This window comes from Labrus bergylta, chromosome 3 (assembly GCF_963930695.1).
Source record: "Labrus bergylta chromosome 3, fLabBer1.1, whole genome shotgun sequence".
Taxonomy (NCBI): domain Eukaryota; kingdom Metazoa; phylum Chordata; class Actinopteri; order Labriformes; family Labridae; genus Labrus; species Labrus bergylta.
This window is the reverse complement of record NC_089197.1, coordinates 12,558,094-12,579,563: the sequence shown is the minus strand read 5'-3', so window position 1 is coordinate 12,579,563 and position 21,470 is coordinate 12,558,094. Positions and strand designations below refer to the sequence as shown.

The following is a 21,470-nucleotide window of genomic DNA, read 5'->3' as shown; positions in this document are numbered from 1 at the left end:
TGCAAGAGCAGATCAACCCGAACAGGAAGTCAAACACAGGAACACATAGAGGACTCAGCCCACACCATGGTGTGCACATCAATTGCAGCTGTACATTGCAGTGTTTCCTACAGTAGACAATAAAGCGGGTGAGCCGCTCAAATATATTTACCGTCCATTTTTACATATGTCCTGTTTTTATCCATACAAGATCACCATCTGTGATCAATAAACAAACAAACCATCTCCCTTCGCTCTGTACCTCGGTGTACTTGTTGCAAATAGAGCCTGACACCTGCTCTGTGTGAGAGAGAGAGGTCGTTCAATACTTCCCTCCTGTAATTGCACTGATTGAGGGGCAACGTACAAAACATATGGTACAGCTGTTTGAATAGTGTTGTGCAGCTGGTTGCTGCTGATTCTGCACATCGTTGCGATTCGCTACGTCATTAACAAACCTCGTCCACATGTGGACCACCTGTTGGGAAGACGCAATATTGACTAAAACATTTGAAAACAATATTTGTATTATTGAGACATCTTGGTAAAGCCTACTGCTGATGAGCATTGACAAAAGATCAGACACAGAGAGAGGCATAGAGAAGCGGTAGAATGGGGGGTGGGGGTGTAAAGTTATTTGAATTGCATTAACAAGCCACTGTGTGTAGCAAGAGAGACAGTGTGTGTCTGTGTGTGGTTGATTTTGTGAGTGAGAGAGAGTTTAACATAATATAAAATAGGTAATGTGTTTCACTATTTTCAATAGACAGAACCTGCCTGAATTGCGCTGTAGGTTTCCTACAAGACAAATGGGAATACATATGGCTAGTAGTTGCCTCTTCAACTACTTCAAATTCCATTTGTTCTCATCTGATGAAAATGGGAATCAGCAGGTGGAAATTGGAATTGCTAAATGATATGATACTTATATTCTCTTTCTGACACAACCATTTTTCCTGTCTTGTTATCTCAGATTGATCACTACGCACAGAGGGATCTGAAGAAGGGCCTCCAGCTGTTCGGCACAGAGGGCAACGTGGGTTTGACCAACGCCTGGATGATCGTACAAACTGATGTAAGATGTGAGATCACTGGAGGGGGTTGGAGGTTGTGTTTGCTAACATAAATCAAAAAAAACAAAAAGCCTCTATCTCTCCAGTCACAGGTTTCGGAGGTCACAATGCCTTAAAAACACTCAGACATCCAGCTGCGAGCATCACAGCCCATTCAATATTAACTCCAGTGCCATTTAGCAAGTCAACTCTTAGGAAATACCTTGTCACAAGCTGAGATACATGACGTTTTGACTGCATTATTCATTGTGACACTGCTTACTTTTGCTTCTGGCAAGCCTCCACCATTTGTACCACTGTGATCACATTAATATAACAGAAGGTAAACAAATGTTGAAAGGTCATTCGTTTTTACACTTCCACTTTTGTTATGTAAAAGTTGGAGAAAAAAAACTGCAATCCTTTTTGTTGTAAATAGGATTATGACATTTAGAAGCAGGCTGGAAACATTAAATGATGGCAATCTGAAATGTTTGCACAGACAGTAACAAACACCCAAAGCTTTTATAGTTTAAAAGCTTTGGTAAAATACTGTGAGAGAGATTAATGCAAACATCATAGACTCTCTGAGGTAATCTTTGTTTCCAGCTCTCACTTTGATGTGCTTTATTCTTTGTAATATTTATATTTTTAAATTCCACTGTAAAGAGAACACAATGTGAGAAACCAAGATTTGGAATTAAGGATTGCAGAAGACGGATGCAGCTGCTGGTGAAGGCCTTAAAGAGACATCAAATGATAGATCGGAGACTTCAGGGCTCTCTGGACCTTTTTTATTTTTTTCACATCACAGATACCAGTGTTATGGCTTGTAGTTTTCTTCCATTAGCAAATGTGCGGTAAACGCTGAATGTTTGGCTCCAGTCTATGTCTGCATGTATCTGTGTCTGGTGTCTGGGAGGCATATTGTGTTAGTGTGTGCCATTGTGTGTGTGCATGCGTTGACTTAAAAAGCATAAATGATGTCAGGGAACTGTATTGGTATGCAAATTACACATGCAAATGTGTTTGCAATGTTAAATTTGCATGTGTGGGTGTAAATGTGCAGGGATGCTTTTTCTTTTAAAGGAACAAAGTGATTTTAAAGGGAACATATGCCTGAATGAGGTTGAAAATATTGGTGCATGTGCAATACCCACTTTTTTGTGTTGTTTGAGTGTACTGCACTGCATTGTATGAGGCTCCATAAAGTTTGGTACTGAAGAAGAGCATTAAAAGGCAGCTCTTATTCTGTCACTGCTCTCATTCCCAAGCCTCCTTCATACATGCTGAGTCACTGAATCGATAATAAAGCAGATGTCCCTGGAGCAAAGTTCACCCTGAATATTATTAACGGCCGCTTATGTAATGGTGAAGAATCTACATACAAAAGAAGAGGTAGTAAAAAACCTCCACAAGGTGAAGAATGCTGCAACAATAAATCAGTTAGAGTCACTGACTGGTTGTTAACGTTCTGAGGCGATAACATTTGAATATTTCCACTCTTATGCAGTTTTTATCAGTTCATTGACTTTAAAGCTTTGCCTCAAATGCTAGCTTGTTATTTAAATTCAGGTACATGTTCATAATGAATTGCAAACTTTGTCCATTGTTTCAGAAGGTGAGGGAGTTTAGAATTATCACACAATCCCTGATTCTGTGCACGCTGTGGCGTCTGGCTGCATTAAACCTTTGTGGAATTAAAGTCGGCCGTACGAACAAAACAGCAGGGGCACTTTATCTTTTCCTGAAGTACACTGATGAATGGAATTGGGGGCAAAGACATGATTCCTTATCAAAAATCTATACCAATCACAAAGGGAGGAAGATGTGTTTAAAAAGAAGCCGCAGAGTTAGAAAATGAATTTAAGGCTTTGAAACAAATGGGAGTTGGATTAAACAAAAGCTCTGCAGCTCAATAACAGAAAGATAAAGTGGTTTCAACATTCAGCACAAATACATTATTTTGGCTGTTAGACCTTTTTTTGGTAGGTACATAATTTAAGCTTCGAATACAGAGGGTGTTTATTTGATATGATGCATTAGCATGTTGGTGTGTTGTTAATAATAAAGGAAAAATTGCCTTTACTCTCTGGATTTTTCTGTTTCAGTTTCGATGCTGTGGAGTCACCAACCACACAGACTGGTTTGAAGTGTACAATGCCAGCCGTGTGCCGGACTCCTGCTGCCTGGAATACAGCGACAACTGTGGCCTAGACAACCCAGGAACATGGTGGACAGCGGTAAGATTTGGCATGAACTTGAAGTTTACCTTTTGTGTTTATGAAAAATTATAATTTGAACATTTTCAACAACAAAAGAAAACCTTCATAGTGAATATCAAATCACCTAAATATTCAACTCTTCACTGCAACACAAGAAAAATGCAGTTTACCTGCAACATGAATCCTAGCACTCTTTCAGCATGATGTTATGTATGTAGAAAGATTCTTTGATTTAAGATTATTTCATGATACATTAGTGGGGAAAGCATATTGAGCAAGACTGTAAATAGAAGGACATATCCTACAGATTTCTAAAGTGAAGCAAATGCTGGAAAGCATTCTTCGTTCTGTTGCTAATGAGCTTATATTTACAGAACAGAATTATGTCTGTTTTGTAATATATGGTCCTAACTAAGGTTAAAAAGACTATATCATGATGAATCGGTTGCTCACATGCTTAACTTTTGCTTCTCTACAGTTAATGGTTTTGAGACAACTCAGGGAATTCATTAATATGCTAGCTACTGCTTTTACTATCTTCCTGCAATAGTTTACATACGAGCCAGCGATTAAACTCTCATCAGCTAGAAATGAGAAGTCTAAATTTGTTAACATGGAGTCAGGGAACCGTTGTAAAAAAAATTACTTGTTTTTTGGAAACGTGTTCCAAGAACAGAAAGCCTAATGGGCTGAGGATCTGAATGCACATTTATAGTCATACATTATGAGATGCTAATGTGTTATGTACCACATAATTAAACATAGCATTTAAGTGATTATCTTTGATTATTTGTGAGGGTCTGCTTTGGAAAGAAGGTCCTGTGTCATTTGAGATTAATGTTCAAAAATAGAAAAATGCTCAAGAGATATTATTATGTTGAGAACCAGAGTGTTAGTTAGATTTCTTTTTAAATGTTAATTTGTTACACTACAAAAGCAAATGCTCATTTCATTCAAAAATCATTTCCGCACCACAATTAACATGTCTGCTATTCTTTTGGATTTTAAAAACTGAAATCACAACCTGGCTCTGAAATGCTCCCATTCAGGAAGGCCAAAAAAACAACAACTAAAAACTAGGCCAGCTGTCTTTATTTGGGCCTCATAGCTGTACAGCCATAGCGAGCAGCAGCGGGACATACTGAGAGATTTATATTCTTAATCACAGGTATTGCAATAACTTTGGTCCAGGAGGACTTTACTGTTATTGCTAGTGTTTGGCTTGTGTACTCACGTGCCATATTTTCTTAATTAGGATAGCTGCACAGTACAGAGAGATGTGTGTGTTTTTTGCCATGCAGACTGGTTCTATGTGTAGATCAACAAACTGACTTTGAACTCCTGGGTACAAGGTTAACACCAATAATGTATGCTGCTTTGCTGCTGCCAAGTCAGACAAAAAAAAGTTCAGTTTAAAGTCATTAGTTTCATGTGGAAAAAAGCCCCCTTTGCTTGGAGGCGATGTTTGTTGCGTGAGTGTAAGCATGAAAAACCTTGACAGGGTGTGCAGAGGATTGCATCATTATAAAGAGGAAAACAGAAGCTGTATAATTTTGGCAGGTTTATTTTTAATGAATATGTAAAACTGGGTGCTACTAGAGATATTGCCAGGAAATCAGAAAATATGAAGTGACAGCTGGTATTAATTACATATTTCAGGGCTGTACAATGAAACACATATGTAGCACGTGCTACAAGTTAATTGGTCTGTGCTACGAATTATTTTAACACATCGCAAAGAGATAATATGAGAAAGAGAGAGAGAGATCCACCGATCATGTTTGCGGGTAAGCACAAGTAAAGTGATAGAGTGGTTTGAATCCAGGTCTTCTGCTTGCTCCTCTCTGACTTTATGAGTAGAGCAAACAGTCCTGCATGCTTTCAGAGTGAGTGTCAGTGTTTATAACAATAGTCTATGTGCTAAAATGGTTTTGCTCTGTGCCTGACGTCTTGCTGTATTAAGTCCAGTATGATTAAAAGAAGCTGCCTGTGGCTCTAAGTCATGGTCAAAGGCTCCGCTAAAGCTAAGAGTGATTAAAACAGTTTATTTCTGGAAAGTTCTTCGCAATAGATGTTTCTTATTACTGCGTCTCCTGAAAAACAGGAGAGAAACAAAACTTCAAACGACATAGGTTCAATTAGAAGTGACTTGTAAAAACATTACATATGAGCTCATATATATAATTTTAAAACAATAAAATATATTATCTTGCCTTTCAGGTTTAGCTGCAGCTAAATCAGCCTTAGAGGACACAGCTTCATTGGAGACTCTTTACCAGCCTCAAAATTATAAACTTAAATTACTAAAATAAACTTGACTTCTGTTTATGAGTGAGATAAGGACAATGTTAGTATTTTCTTCAGTATTTCAAACATTTCCCTTCATAAAATACCCTATTACTTGAAGACTATAAGCCTTGATAATAAAATGTAAGGATGTCTTTGTTAGTTTTACATTTTTGTCCTTTGAGCTAATAAAGAAAGTGTGTATCTGAAAACACTTCTCGTCAAAGTTTGAATATGCAACATTAATGTCCTTTGCCAGTCACAACCTGTTTAAACGATAAACTGCAGTACTTGTGGTTGGTTTTAGAGATGCAACAGACATTTTACATGTGCTACAAGCTTTTGTCTTGTGCTACAAGACTATTAACCTCTGAAGCACCGTTGTTCTGGGGGAAAAGTTTATGTGCAGCCCTGCATTTGCGAAGAAATAGATTTTCTTGACCTTCTTTTCAGCGCTTGGCAAAATTTGCTTCACCGGATTCTTTCACAAGAGAATCATTTCCATTCCTGAATCAGAGCAAATTGTGTCCCGCATGGCAGCAAACTCCTGTTATCTTGACACTTCTGATAAACCATTGATTAACACAAGCGTTCTTTCAGTCATTAAGCAATGCTGGAGCTGTAAAACTTAAATTGGCCTTTTCTTTGAAGTACAACAGTCCAGCCGATACTTTGAAACTGAAAAACCACAGATTCATCTTCATAATTCCCTTTCTTCACAAAGTCCAAGAGAAAATTAGGCTGTCTCTCATGCTGTCTTTGAAACCCCAGTCAGGTGTCAGAGGTCTAGCTCCAATGGAAAGAATCAGCTCTTTTGCCTAACGATCTCTTGGCAGCTGATGCATCAAATTGTGCCTTTCTATAGCTCTTTATATCTGCCTTTGACACAGGAGAAGCCATTATTTTCATGCTAAACCACTGGGTAGTTGCAGACTCATCCTTTGTTTGGTTTTCATCAGATAAAGGTTTTAGTTCATGTGGGGGATTGATGCTCATCCTAAATCCACAATTTTGTATGGGATCCCTCAGGGCTTGATTTTAGGGTCTGTTCTCTTCACAACTTATGAGCAACAGGTCACGAGAACTTAGTCAAAGAATCTGTAGGTTGGGGATAAGATCCTGATATTGTAAAAAAAAATAATAATAATAATAACCAAATGATTTCATTCCTGTATGGATGTCAAGCTGGTAATGCCCCTTTGATAATATACTAATAAAAATAAAACGTATCGATACCAGTTTTAATACCATGGCAACAAATATAATAGTCCTAAGTCCCCCAATTTAAGAAAGATCTTCTTTTTTATTGCAAGCAAACTCCTGCACACTGTCAACATTGGCAGTGTTTCAGTACCAAACTGTTGCAAACATATTTGTACCATATCATCATTTTGACACAGCTGTCTGTCACCTCCTGTGCTCTGTCTGTTTGTAAGACATAAACATCAATTTTGCAGCTTTATGAGATGCCAAAAAGAGACCTGCTGATTTGAATGGACATCAACTGCTCTCTGTCTTTTACTTCTAACTGCTTCGGGTTGGAAAGCAGCCCTTTTCTTACCTATTGATAGAAAAAATCAGAGGAGATTGCAGAATTTTGAAAAATGTGGTATTAAAAATGTTGACAAAGATGATACTTGTATGTTATTACTGTTTGTCTGTATAATTACGTCTGCAACTTAAACAGCATATACTTCAGAGGACTTTTTCTAAGAACAGTATACTTAAGAAACTGTTAAACTAATCGGGAAGTAGGCAAAACTATATTTTAATAAAGTCCATGCAACACAATGATAAATGGGCATATTCCAATTATAATAATGGTCAAATGGTGGCAGCTTCTAAAGCTTATGAACAAATGGTACAAATACAGAGTAAAGCCGTGTTCACACTTGACTTATTTTTTCAGAAAAAAGCGCTGCCTTCAGCGGCTTTTGAGCGCTTATGCGCGAGTGTTCTGTAACCTAAACAACGGGATCTAGTCGTCCAGCACAACGCATCAATTTAGCACGGAAAAGAACAAACGGGACGGGAAGTCAGACACTGATACAACATTAAAACATCCGGTTTATTATCAGAATAACACCCTCTGTTTTGACGGTTCAGAAAAACGACCATTTGTGTGTTTGTTTATGTGTTTATAAGGTTTTTATTGAGTTTTATACCACGAACATCGTATTATCTTGTGCTGTCGCGAGTAAATTTGTAATATTACCGCGGAAATTGCTTTGTCTTCATACACCAGCTGTCCGGCTGTGCTCTCTGTGCTGCAGACTGAGAACGCAGCCGGTGGGTGTTGACGGATGAGGATGCACGGTCCCATAACAGACCGGAGCGGACACGCAATGCACACATATCTGGTGGAAGTTTGCCGTTTTTGGGCACAGGTAACTAGGGACGTAGGTTACTACTCGTCCTGATTGGTCAGCTGTCAGAAAGGCGCTTGACGTCACCCAGCGCTTTTCTGAAAAGTTGAAATAATTCAACTGAAAAAGGCATCGGGCGCAGCGCTTTTTGAAAAGGCGTCCGCTTTTTAAAAAGGAGTCAACCTTTTTCATTTTTCCATAGGCCTGTATGTAAAAAAGGCACTGGGAGTTCAAAAAAGAAGTCGTGTGAACACGGCCTAAGTGTTGTTGGTGAAGGGCACTCCCAGTGTTGAAATATGAAGACAATGCTGAAGGTTTGATGAAAAAGGGCAGTCCCTTGAGTGTCCACTTGAGGCGGGCTCCAAAACCCAGGAAGCTCCATTAACACCCAAGTTAAATCGCCAATTTTAATAGCAGAATTAGATTATATATACTTTATTGTCCCAAGGGGGAAATTTGCCTCGGGCAAAAGTGCAGAGAAACATATTAAACATGTTTGCAACCTGTTTCAAAAAAGGTTTTGTCTGAATAGCTAATTTCTTTATTCATACACGCTGTAGAAGTGTAGACAATGACATACGTTTTTTTACATTTATATCAATAAAAGGAGTTCTGCATACATTTAGCAAAATAAGGGGCGTGGCTGATTGGACTGAAAGGAGGGCAGGTTGTTGCTGTTTGCCTGGAGGATTAAGGCCTGTCTTGAGTGCCAATTCTTTGATCAAACGTCAAATATTGTCATATTGTTCGGCTTAAAAATGTCTCTTAAGAAACCAATGGGTGCCGTCACTGAGAATACGTCCATATTTTATACAGTCTAAAAGATATTGACTTACAGCTCTAGGATATGTCATCTCTCCATTGTGCTAGTTTATATCTAGGTTGTAGAGCATTTGAGCAAATTAGCAGTATTTACTGGAGCTACAGCCCTGGCCAGTGTCGGATGGCTGTGTTACACATTAGACACAACAATTAACCGGCATTGCAGGCCCGAGTTAATAAAGATATGAATTATTAATTTAACCCACAAGTAAGTCTGGTGCTGACAAACAAGGGTGAGGAAGTTTAATTGTTTAGTCGGCTAATTATGCAGATCACTAGTTTTTACAGTAATAATTTATTGGTAATCATGAACTATCATCATATCCTGTCATGTATAAGGGCATGTTACTTGAGCCAGACATTATGTTCCATACATGTGGCTATTTGACAGAAACATTTTCCTGAATCTTCTTTTTGCATTTTATGAAATAATGTAAATCTTCAGTATGCCTTGTTTTCCACTTGCAAAGGGCAAATCTTAAATATGACGGCATCATGGTGCAGTAATAGACTTGCTAGCTGAGAGCACTTAATCTTTAAATATAAACTTCTTACTCCAACAGTATTTAATATGTCCTTTCAGCAGTGGAAAGGTCAAGCTGTGGTCAAACTGCAGTGTTTTTTAATTTATAGAATGAAAGCCTAACCTTTTAAAATGGCTTTCTATTATTTTTCCTTCAACAAGGCTCTTGAGGATTTTGGTCTGAATTATGCATTTATATTCTCATCAGATGTGAGCCTGTTTGCCTTTACGTTGATCTGTAAATTCCATCTGTCATTCTAGTGGGAAAGATACTTTGATGCAAATTCATCTGCCTTGTTTTGTACTTTAAGCCATGTTTATCCTGCAGATCAAGGATTACGTTTGTGTGGTTCTTTTTACATTTCTCGTCTCACTGCCATTTTGTTAGAATGACAGTTTGAACCATATTTTTCACCCCTCGCTCTCCAGTTTGAAAACCAATCTTTCACCAATGCTTGTCTTGAGACTGCCATGTGATTAAATAAAAACCAAGAATAGATTGAGAGTAATCCAGACCATTGAAATGTTGATGTTGAGATGTCTGGAAGCTGATATTTTTTCCTTTCAAATACAAAACACCCGACACTGTGTTTTCAGTAAACAGTTTAGTAATGAATAGAGCAGGAATAAAGCCTAATCTTAACTATCATTGACAGCAGAATGTTTGTTCACTAAAAAGCTGTGTAAGAATGTTTGTCTCCTACTACAATACTAATTTTGTAACATTTGTATTTGTAGCTAGCTTAAGAACCTGACGCAAAAGGACAAATACAAGGTTTGAGACAAACACACACAGCCAGTGTTAACAGACTATATACAAACTGTGTTTATGTTTACCTGAAAACTACAAGACTACAAGCATGTTGCCCCTACAGTTAAAAAGAACAGCATAGATGAGATGAAGATCAACTGATCTATAAAGTGACTCCAAATGTAATTTACTCAAATACAAGGATTTATTGGGAACTCATAAAGTCAGGTTTAAAGGGCACCAACGGTACAGAACAAGGATTTCGGTTACTTCCATACTTTCCAATATCTCATGTTTGAAACGATAGAATTTAAAATTTGTAATTTTAATGATCAACACAATAGTATCATAAAGTACCAAAATGAAAATAAAACTTCAGTTCTTCCGTCCTACCCAAAGCTGCTCTGAGCAACAGCTCAGAGAGAACATTGCCAATTTTGTATAAGAATGTGCAGGAGTTTGCCTGCATGTTTTTGGTACTTAAAAACAAGAAATAATCCATTATTGTGTGCCCAGCCTTCTAGTTTTGTTGTTGTGGTAGAAACAGGTATAAGAATAATTCGATTTTTACTCAAATTTTTGCAAATTAAAAAATCTGGTATCATGACAACCCTAGTACCGAGTCTGTATTTCTGAAAATTCACAACCTGGTCCTTGCATTTTAATCCTATTGCTGTAATATCCTGATTTTACTTGACCTTTCAACAATTAAGATAATGCCATATTAGTTGATCTTCTCAAATATGGGGTTGGCATTGGTCAATTACAAAGCTTTCTACTTTCTAAACTTAGGCAAATGTACCTCCTCTTCAGCCAGTCTATCATGTGGGGTCCAACAAGGTACCTTCCAAGGCCCCATTCTTGTTTCATAAACCTGCTGCATCTTTGTTAAATGATCCAGATACAAACATATCCTTCCCTGACAACACAGCCTTATCCCTACACAGTGCCAAAAAAACAGTTTGCTCTGAATTCACTCAAAGAATGCAAGGAAGGTTCAAAGAGCTGGATTGCTCCAACTCCCTACAGTGGTACAGGTTGAGGCAGTAGTAAAATACAGATGATTTCATTTTCAGACAATTTCCAAATAAAATAAAAATTCTCCTTTTATTAAGTTATTCACAAAAAATGACCCACGCTGTCATGTTTTAATTTGATTAAAAAAATTCAAAACTATGAAAAAACAAAGAATTGGATATCTATGTGGGCATCGACACAAGTTTTGCTTCCGTCATCATTCCTCCTGCCTAGATCAGACTTAAAGTGATCCTTTTCAAAGCACTTTCAATGTAAGAGATAGGAGACCAAATCCACTGTCCCCATTCTGTGCTATCCTCGTCCTGTGCAGAAATACAGTACTTTTTCAACTTCAACCAAAGTTAACGTGAGACTTTCCAGCAGTCTGAGTTAGACAATTTGAGCAGGTGTCTTCCAAAGTTACAGTTATTTTAAGTACAAATCCCTCCCTTTTTGTTCCCTCCAGTGCAGCTTAGTACTATCTGGGGAAACACAAAAAGGGATTTTTTTTTTTTTTACCAAAAGACGTTAAATTTAGAAGATCCCCACTTGATTTGTCTGACTCAGACTGCTGAAGTATCATATAGCTTCAAATAAAACTTCGGGATATATTTTTGGAAAGAATGAGGACTGTAAATTTTGCCCCTTACATCTCCCATTGGGAGGATGTAAGAAATTGTTCTCTTAAAGCCTTATTATGAAATCAATGTATCATGTAATGGCCCACTTAACACAGCTTTACATGGCGGCAGCCAGAGTAAAAATTATATACCATCACGGTAACAAAAAATGCAACGCGGATTCGGGAATTAAACTGCTGGGTAAGTTTGAGACAACAGGATGGGTTTAAGTAAGAACTTTTGTTAGGAATGTATTTTCATGAAGAAAAGTTACCAGGTCAATGTCAACTTTGATCACACACAGGACTCTATGTTTTTTTCTGTAAATGTTTTTGTCTTCAGCTCCGCTATGCTCTTCATACCAAGAATATTGAACTTAAACTGGTAACCTGATAAGTTTCTCTTATCCTCCCTGACAGAAAGCCATTATGTAATGTGTTGTGCAAGTTAGATGTGCAAAAATGGGTATTCAGGGTTGAATGTGGAATGAGAGTGGCATAATCTCTTTTTATATCATTAAAATTATTCTAAGCATACATTTTTTTAACCAGAATTTGAAAAATGAACCTCTTGTGCTAAAGATACACTAAACCTTGATTTCTCCATAACCGAACCAAGTTGCAAATCAACCGTTTACCATTAAGAGAAGGAAGTTTTAACTAGGTCGTAGAGACTCATTTCAAAGTTGGTTCAATGCAAATTTTAATACAGACTAATCAACTCAGTTTGTTTATATAAAATGAATTAACACACGCATGCACCTAATGGTGTGAATCCCTGACCTTTTGTTTCATAAAATAATCCGGGTCCAATTACAGGAATAAACTCATTAGCTTTCCCGAGTTTTTAAATACAAGTGTCTTTACACTTGTAAAAGAACAAGCTGGTACGCTGGTAAAGGAAATCTTTACGATTTCCTTTACCAGCAAAGGTGCAGGCTCAGGTGTCTGAAGAGAGATGGCAGTACAGCAGAAAGGGGGTAATAACAGACCAGGTCAATCTGAATCAGCAGGGGTTACTAAGAGCATCCCAGTGGGACTCAGTGGAAATTTTTAAGTCACAAGGAGTCAACACTTACCACAAACAATTTGAGCACTTCAAGATTGTAAAAAAAAAAGCAACAACACTGGACAAGAGCCTGAATGAACACCAGAACCAGATGACCTCGTACATGTCAGAGCTTTCAGTGGAAAAAGTTAAAATTTACTGAGCATTAATCTGGACTCAAGGACAACGAAGGAGGACATTGACTGACTGTAGTTATACAAGAACACATGAGGAACCTAAATGCACTGATAAAGCTGCATAAAACTGGTTAAAAACTCAAAAAAGCTCATAAGTTGGATCTTAAAGCTAAGATTAATTTCTTTAACAGCCTGATACCGTTTAAGCCTTGCAGCACTGAGATTGTGGTCCCTGTGCTGAATTTGGCTCAGAAGGGATATTGGGTTTACTTATCTGTTTTCTTCCAGATTTATGGGACACTGCAGTTGAAGTCAAACAATAAATATATGAATTTATATATTTTCAGATGCAGCTCTGCGCTGTGGGAGGGTTATAGCTGGGCAGCAGTTTAATAAATAACACTGAACTTGCTCTAAATTTTGGCCTACTGAATGACTTTCCTTATTGATCCAGTTCAGAATTAATTCAGCTCGTGCTAAGAAAAATATATATCTGTCTTGTGGTCGATGTTTCAGACAGCAATGAAATGCAGAGAAGTTTGGGTTTCCCTGGCTCTGACTCAGCTATGTGACGTATGAGGTCTAAAAAGTAGCACAAACAGAGGCAAGTCTGCAGATATTAATAATTCAATTAGAGCAGCAGTGCAGCCTGCTATGATAGCACTTTTCCTTTTACTGCAGTACTACTGGGCCTGAAATTCTTTCTTTTATTTGGGGGGGAATTCCCCCCAAAAAATGCTTCACGTAGGGGGGTTCAAACATACAATGAATGAGGAATTTTTAATCCGGTTATGAAACTGACTAAAATGAATACTGTTGCCTTGTATGACCTACAAAGCAAATGAGACCATCAGGAGAATACTGACTATTTGTGTGTAGTTATTTTAATGCCTTTCACCACTGCAACCAGGTCAGTGTCCGAGGAGGGATTTTACAGCACACAAGAACTACCTTTGTGTTCATTTCCATAGAAAAGATTCAGTGTGTGTGACATGATTGACAGCCAAAATACAGTAGGATGTTTCTGTTTTTCATTTGAGAAAGATACTTACACATGTACAGAAAAGATCAGGAAAATGTATACAGGACGAGGATAGCACAGAATTAGGGGGTCGCCAAAAACGTAAGAATTTAAGGTTCTAACAGCAGCTTTAACTTTGGGTCTACATGGTCCAAATTTGACCCTACATTGCATTTCTTACTCTTTTGCAAATTAAAATCAGTGATTTTTCTTTTACTGCTTCACCTCAGTCATGTTTCCAATGTGTGACTGACATGCCTGGCATTATGATTAGTATGAGGAGAAGCTTGCACCATGCAAATAACACTTGAGCAAAACATAACCAAGCTAAAGTATGCGCTATATTGTCCACATGAACACAAAGCCAAGAACAGAAAATCCAGAAGTATTTTGTCTTCACTCTCTTTATGGGAAGTTATTACTCCTCTACATATTTACATAGGGTACATGAGAGTTTTGCTGTATTAATATTCAGAATGTTGCATATGATACCTTTAGTTAAACAGAAAGAAAGAAACAAGAAACACTAAACCACATAACAGTACTGTACACACCACCTGACAAAAACAAACAGCCTATAACACTGCAGAATGGCAGCTATTGGTCAATATAATTAATGTTAGCATTCACTTGCTAATAGGCAAGTATTAGTTCAACATGCAGCTAAGTCACTGAGCAGTTATGGAAGAGTTTTATACAGACAGGGGTTTATTCATATACAAAAACATCCTGGAACTGTCGATTATACATGATAAGCTGCCTCTGTTGTTTTGAATAAACCTAACTAACGCTTAGCATACGTTTTTTTTGTGGAAGAAAGCCATGAAGGTTGTGCACTAAAGTTGGGAACAATCACTTCACTGCCCAAAGGCGTGTTTGTAAAGGCGAGGGAGAGAGTGAGCTGGTACCTAAGCCATTCACACTGAAACCAATCTCTGAAGGGGCATGGCCAGTTTGTCCTGCAACCATGCCAACATTTTCTTTTGTGACATATGTTGGGAATTTTTAACATTATTGTTAATGTGTGCAAGATTTCCTCACACATGAGGTTCCAGACTTGTAGGAATTTATTTATCTGTGCACAAATTTTGCAATCCCAAGTCTAAATTCAGGGCCTGCAGATGGTGATATCGACAATACATCTTATATAATTAAACACAGAGTTTGGTGCATGTATAAGTGTGTTTTTTTAAAGGTCCAAGAGCTAAAGGAACCATTTGAAATGTGGCCCCAGAGGCAATGCCATCCCAATCACTTTCAATCTCAGCTTTCACCCTCTTCTTAGAGAGCATGTTTCTCTGCTTTAAGGATTCATCTCCTATTCTTGACTTTCACAAATCACCAACCCAGAAGGGCATTACTCTATGCCTTATATTAATAGTAATTATCTTTCTTTTATTTCTGCCAGTTTGGCACTACATGGCTCAGGGACATTTTGCAGAGTTTGAGAAGAGATTTTAAAATGTGCTCTAGAAGCTGAAATTTTCTCAGGGACAAAACAAATGGGAATGCAGTGAGAGGGTGGAGATTATTTGGGTATTTTTGAGATGCCTTCAGAATGATTTCGAGCAATGTCAACATGAAAAATTCAACCCATTCTCCTGTCTAAATGATACCTGCGGCGTATGTGCTGCTCCCATAGTCACATTACTCCTGTTTGTACAGCTGAAGGGAGACAAGGACAGCTGGGACCCGCTTGAATTTTGGAAAGTTTCCCCAAAGAATATTAGGTCAGAGGAGGAGGAGGAGGAGGAGGAGGAGGAGAATTGGGAGATTAGGATGTCCCCCGGGGGACCTTTCAACCGAGAAACATTTTCTATCATAGTCTTTTATTACAGCAAAAGAAGACTGGCTGTAAATGCTACATAGACCTATTTTTTATTCCATGGCTGTTTTGAAACTTTACTCTGATTGGTCCATTACAGCATGATAAGATCTGTTATATCTATTTCTACAAAGTAAGTTCTATCCAAGTGATCCGATTTGACAAGGAGCAATTCACATGAGCCCATACTGGGTACAAAAGAACTAAAACTTTTAGATATGTATCATCAAGAATAATCTGTTGCTTCAGACACAGCAATGATGGAGACACTGTTCCAACAGTAAATCTTTGGGATTCTTTTTTTGAGCAGGGAAAAAAAAAAAAGGTCCTGCATCATGCCTGCAAAATATGAGATAAATATGTGATGTGTAATTACATTGTTCACTATTGCAATTACAACATGAAGTACAATACATAAGGAAACATTAAAGAGTGCATATTAGCTTTAGCTCCCAGTTTTTATATCTGGTGTTCCTTATGTTCCCTCTGAATCCAAAAATAAATTCAAAAAGCAATTTATTTTTCCCACTTAATTGGTTCACATTTATGCAATGCTAACAGCTATTTTTTTGAAAGACTTGTTGTTTTACCCAGGACTCCATCTAGTAGCCAACATGTAGCAATGCGTTTATTGCTGATGCTCATATTGCAATAACAATATCCTGCATCACCTTAGTGGTTCACTTTTTGCTGCCTTGCTTAGGGCTGCAGTAAACTACTCAGTTTCAGCTGTATCCTACATTATCAGTTATATATTTTATTGGAGTATTTATTTGATTTTACATTTATTTGTTAATGTTTGGTCTTTTTGTGTTTTTTGTGTGTTTTCACAGCCATGCTACGAGCGGGTGAAGGACTGGCTTAATGAGAACCTAGTGGCACTTTGGATCTTCGCTCTATGCACAGCACTTACTCAGGTAATTACAGTTTTTAAGTTGTGTGAATTATTCCTTAAGACTGAGTCATTAACGTGTTCTTGATATCTGCAGCCTCAGACAGAGGCTCTTACTGTGTGATGAATACACCTAATACTCCTGGTGTCCTTTGCATTAAGAGCTGAATGCAGGATTTCTGTAGACAGCAGGAGCCCATATAAGCCTCTCGTGTTACCCCTGAAGACCACATAGGACGGTTTGACTTTCCATAAAATTCTTTCCTCTGCTTTTCAGCCGAGGGTTACGTGATGTGCCTCCACAATCTGGGAGGAGAAATATCACACGAGTACCCCTGTGATGCTGCAGGCTCATTTTACATTCTCAGTGCCCTTTGTGAAAATCCTACATGGTGCAAAGTGAAAACCAGAAAGACTTATCTCAAATATCTGTGATACGTGCCAGATGACTCACAGTGTTATACAATACAAAGATTCAGAAAATTAGGCATTGTTCTCAGGCAAAAAGAACAAATGAAGGCATGTTTATGTAACGTCTTATTAATGAGAAATGACACATTCCTACTTATAAAAATTAGAAGCGAACTCAATGTCTAGTTTTAAATATTAATGGGGTTTACTAATGCAGTCTTCAGCTCTGCTGACCAATGTTAGCCTATTTAGTCTAAATTTCTGCCGCGGTTGTCTCACAAGAAGTGGCTTTACAGCACTAGTTCACTCAGCAGCCTTCAGCTAAAATAGAAGAGTCAGCCCATCTGAGTACTGTATGATACAATAGCTGATGCTAAGAGACGGAGGAGGATGGTGACAGGTAAAGCAAAGGGAAAAAAAGAGTGAGTGACCGAGCAAGAAGCCAGACTAGAGTAAAATTGGACCCTTCAATCGAAATGGTTCTTCTCACTTCTTTGCCAGTGTTCAATCAAGATGTGCTGCCTTGTGGAAAAATGCTGCCATAGAATGAAACAATAGCAGAGGCTATCCGTATACCCTTTCAAATAATGCTTCCATTACAGCATCACTTAAAAACAAACTACTTGCTGTATTTGCACTTAAGGAAACAGGAAGCATGTTTTAATACTCGATAATAAAACCCTCATTTAAAATTTTAGAGGAAGCATTATGCGATAGACGAAAAGCCCCTTTCGGCACCCTCTGATTGTAAACAAATGTATGCTGTCTAAAAAGTGGAGGCATAACTGCACCTCGGTGACCATCAGTGGGCGCCAAGCACACAGACAAAGGAAAATACGAGAAAATACAGACATATTCTTGTTTAAGTGAAATAATACCTTCATACCTTAAAAATAAAAAATCTACATCATTTAAGAAAAAACTTGAACTACACTGCCATTCTTCAGCCCTGTGAAGTTTATTTATAAATAATAGGTCTCATAGATACGGGGAACTGAAAAAATCAGAAGGATTTCAAGACACTATATAGACTGTCATTCTGCACAAAAAGGTGAAGAAACTGAGGTATGTAATGATGTTTCACTTGAGGTTTCCTGGTCATGAAGTGTTGCGGAACTTACTGGAGATGTTACACCAAAGTTTCTACAGAATAGTGATGACAATCTGTTATGAATAATGATAAAGCAAGTGAAGTACAATAGTTTAATTATTCTGACTCTCTTACTCTATGTTAAGAGTTCTCATGCTATTACTGTAAAGCACTGAAACAAACTGATGCGACTGTTTCAGTTAAATAAAACGATAACTGCTTCCTTACTCTGTTCTTGTAAATTGAAGCAGGGACATCCATTTGTTCACATACAACCGCTGTTTTTGTGTTATTGTGTTCCAGGTTGTTTATGTGGAGATATCAGTTTATTGTGCAACAACAATTTATCCTTTCAGTCTCCGTCTTCAGTAATGTGTTTACCTTAAGATCACAGGGCAGAGACCATCAGGGTTCTTTCTCTTGCTCAACGCAGAATTAGCGTAGATGAGCCAGCGTGCAAGCTGAACAGCTACATCTACAGGCGCGGAGGTTGTTGCGATTACTGGAATTTAAGAGAAATAAAGGGATGAGAAAATCGATAGAGTACAGTAAGAACAATTTTCATTTCATTGTCAAGTCCATCTTCAGTAAACCTTGGTTTCCACTTGCAAAAGGCAGATCTTACATTTGATGCTATGTATTTATACACTTTGGAGCTGAGAGCACTTCATCCTTTAAGACAAACCTCTTACTTCAATTTTTGCAACAACATATAATTTGTCCATTCAGCAGTGAAAAGGTCGAGCTGAGGTCAAATTGCAGACGTTTTCAATTTAAAAAATGAAAGACGTAACCTTTCAAATGTCTTTCAATTATTTTCCCTAAAACCAGACTCTGCACAAAACATTGAAAGATTTCTCAGGATTATGCATACATCCATCCTTCAGCTGACAGCTTGTTGGCCTTCACGTACGCCTGTGAACTCCTCGTGTGAAATACGTGCTGACAGCAGATTGTGCCTCCTAGTTTTGTGTTTTGATTCTTGTTTACCTTGCAGATCAAGGATTTAGTTTGTGTAGTTGGCACTGTTAGTCAGAAACAAACATTTTATAAATGATGGAAGCATAACCTACAAAAGCTTCCCTACTGTTTGTAGTAAGTCAACCACTGGCTTGTATTAAAGAGCAATAACAATGGTTTAATACTGTTGCATTAGTTTGTAGATTTGTTGGATCTTTAATTATACCGTTGCTGTTTTAATAATACAGGTAACAATTTTATTTTTTATGTGTATTTTGTGCTTTTGTGTTTTAAATGGTTTAATTTCCTTTCATAGACCCTTTGGACTACTAACAAATAATTATTACACTGAATTTTATGGTTATAATTAAATCAGCTTTTTAACAATTGATTTTATTCCATCTGAATGGATTTGATTCTGGGGGGGTTAAGTGTGGGATGATTTAATTTGCCCAAGTCGAGCACTTTAAGGGTCTTTGTCCAGCAATGGCTACAGAAACAATGCAGTTCAAGGCTGGCAAAAATGACAACAACTTCAGCTGTATGTTGTGGCTGCATTTGATTACTCTCAGTTGAAAACAGTTTAACTTTAGGAACATGGCAGCACTAACAGAAGAAACTAATCTATCCTTTTCAAGGGTAAAATGTCCAGGTCATGATTCCTTTACAATGATTTATCTTTTCTTTGTGAAATCTGCTTGAATAAAATAAAATACTGACTTCACAGAGAAATGTTTAAATAGACCTAACAGTTGCTACGAAGGGAAGTGTAAGTGTTGCGAAAAAAAAATTGTAACCTAGCAACAGCACGCGCTGACGTTAAGGGCTCAGATATTGAGGTCATGGGGATTCCAAAAGCAAAAAAATATTTAATGGACACATGCCCTGTTTTTGAAAAGTGATACATAAATGAAACTGTGCTGCCTTTGATTCTTCTATGTTAATCTTTTGGTACGTTTCTAAATAATTTCATCCCTCTATTGCATTTTAAAATAAAAGTTGTTCAACCAGAAGAACTCACAAGTTCACACATGCCAATCTGTGCAGTCTTTTATAAATGAACAGCCCAGATTGGATGGTGTGGAGCCTTATCCTATTGTTATCCAAGAAATAAAAGTAATGAGATTTGGATGTAATGGTATGAGAAAATTAGTCCTTTTGGCATTTACTGTCAAACAGATGTACATTACTATACAGAGAATGAGACAAAGAGCTCCTCGCTGTGACTTTACACAGGAACATCATTCTGAACCTGTTAACGGCTGATCTGTTTCCTGTGTTTTTTGTGCAGATCCTGGGGCTGGTCTTCTCCATGACGATGTTCTGTCAGTCAGTGAAAGTAGAGACCTTTTACGCCTAGCGGTCGACCTCGCTGCCCTTCAGCACACTTGGATTGTTTATCATTAAAGAGGGACAGATATAGACCAACCCTCCTCCTCCTCTTCTGCCTCCTCCTCAAACAGACTCTTCTTTCCGACGCTTGTCCTCTCTGTGACATTCCCTCTCGGATGTCGCCTGTTCACAGTTTTCTGCTAACTATCAACAAGCACAGTGTCAGTGTAATACCTGAGTTGGTTTCTATGGTTTGCTCTGTGTAAAAGCTAATTTCTGTGATACATTTTATGAAGCAGTATTATGAAACGTGTATAAAAAAAAAAAGTGTAACCCCCCTTTTTTAATATGTGTTTTGTTTTAAATTATTTTATGGTTTGTATGTGTTTATGAAAATGCGAGCTATAGTTAGGAAGGTGCACAGTGTGAAGTGCTGCAAGTGCATGTCTCCTGCCATGGTGTGTATTAAATGTTTTGGCTCGACTTAAAAAAAGGACATGTCATGTTGTCATTTCTCAACTGGAAACGCTGAAAGGTTTCATGTGTAATCCTGCTTTATTTATTCCTGTCACCCAGCATGACAAACAGGAGGGACTGGGGGGGGGGGGATTTTCAAGGAACCAGCACGTCAAATTGTTTAGGGTGTGAAACATGCTGGAGTCATTAAAACATTTTGTGACATTTGACTAATTTGGCTTTAATGAGATAAATCTGATGAAATTAACCGCTTTGGGCTTTCATGCATGTGAATTTTCCACTACATTGATTTGCATGGGTGATACAAACTACAATAAAAAGATCCTGTTGGAAGACACTTCATGAATAAGTAACAGGATCCTCCAGACTGGCCTGGGGCGATTACCCCCTAGCAGCAATCACAGCTCAAATGACAAAGATTCATCTGTAGTCTTTGAAGCCTCCTCTGGCCCTTTTGTGACTCTTTAAATTCTTCCTTTTTCTTCCCACCTTGGGCCGTCAAGAATAATCCAGGCTATAAGTACACCAGAGACACACTTTGATTAAATAGTCCCATAGGAGAAGTGCTTTAAGAGGAGCTTTTTTTTAGCAGTATTCAGAAGTTCAAGTACTGCAGGTGCTGGAACTCCTTCTGCAT

The 21,470-nt window shown here is 37.9% G+C and overlaps 1 protein-coding gene across 2 annotated transcripts in view; it reads left to right on the top strand.

Annotated features, from left to right (window-relative positions):
• tspan4a (tetraspanin 4a) overlaps nt 1-21,042 on the top strand; it is a 146,652-nt gene extending 125,610 nt beyond the window's left edge. For both annotated transcript variants that reach the window (XM_065952702.1, XM_065952701.1), the window contains 4 exons: nt 953-1,054; nt 3,143-3,274; nt 16,505-16,588; nt 20,316-21,042. In XM_065952702.1, coding sequence (XP_065808774.1) covers nt 953-1,054; nt 3,143-3,274; nt 16,505-16,588; nt 20,316-20,384 — 387 coding nt within the window. In that variant the 3' untranslated portion in view covers nt 20,385-21,042. The remainder of the gene's footprint in view (nt 1-952; nt 1,055-3,142; nt 3,275-16,504; nt 16,589-20,315) is intronic.
• Nucleotides 21,043-21,470: the final 428 nt, after the last annotated feature.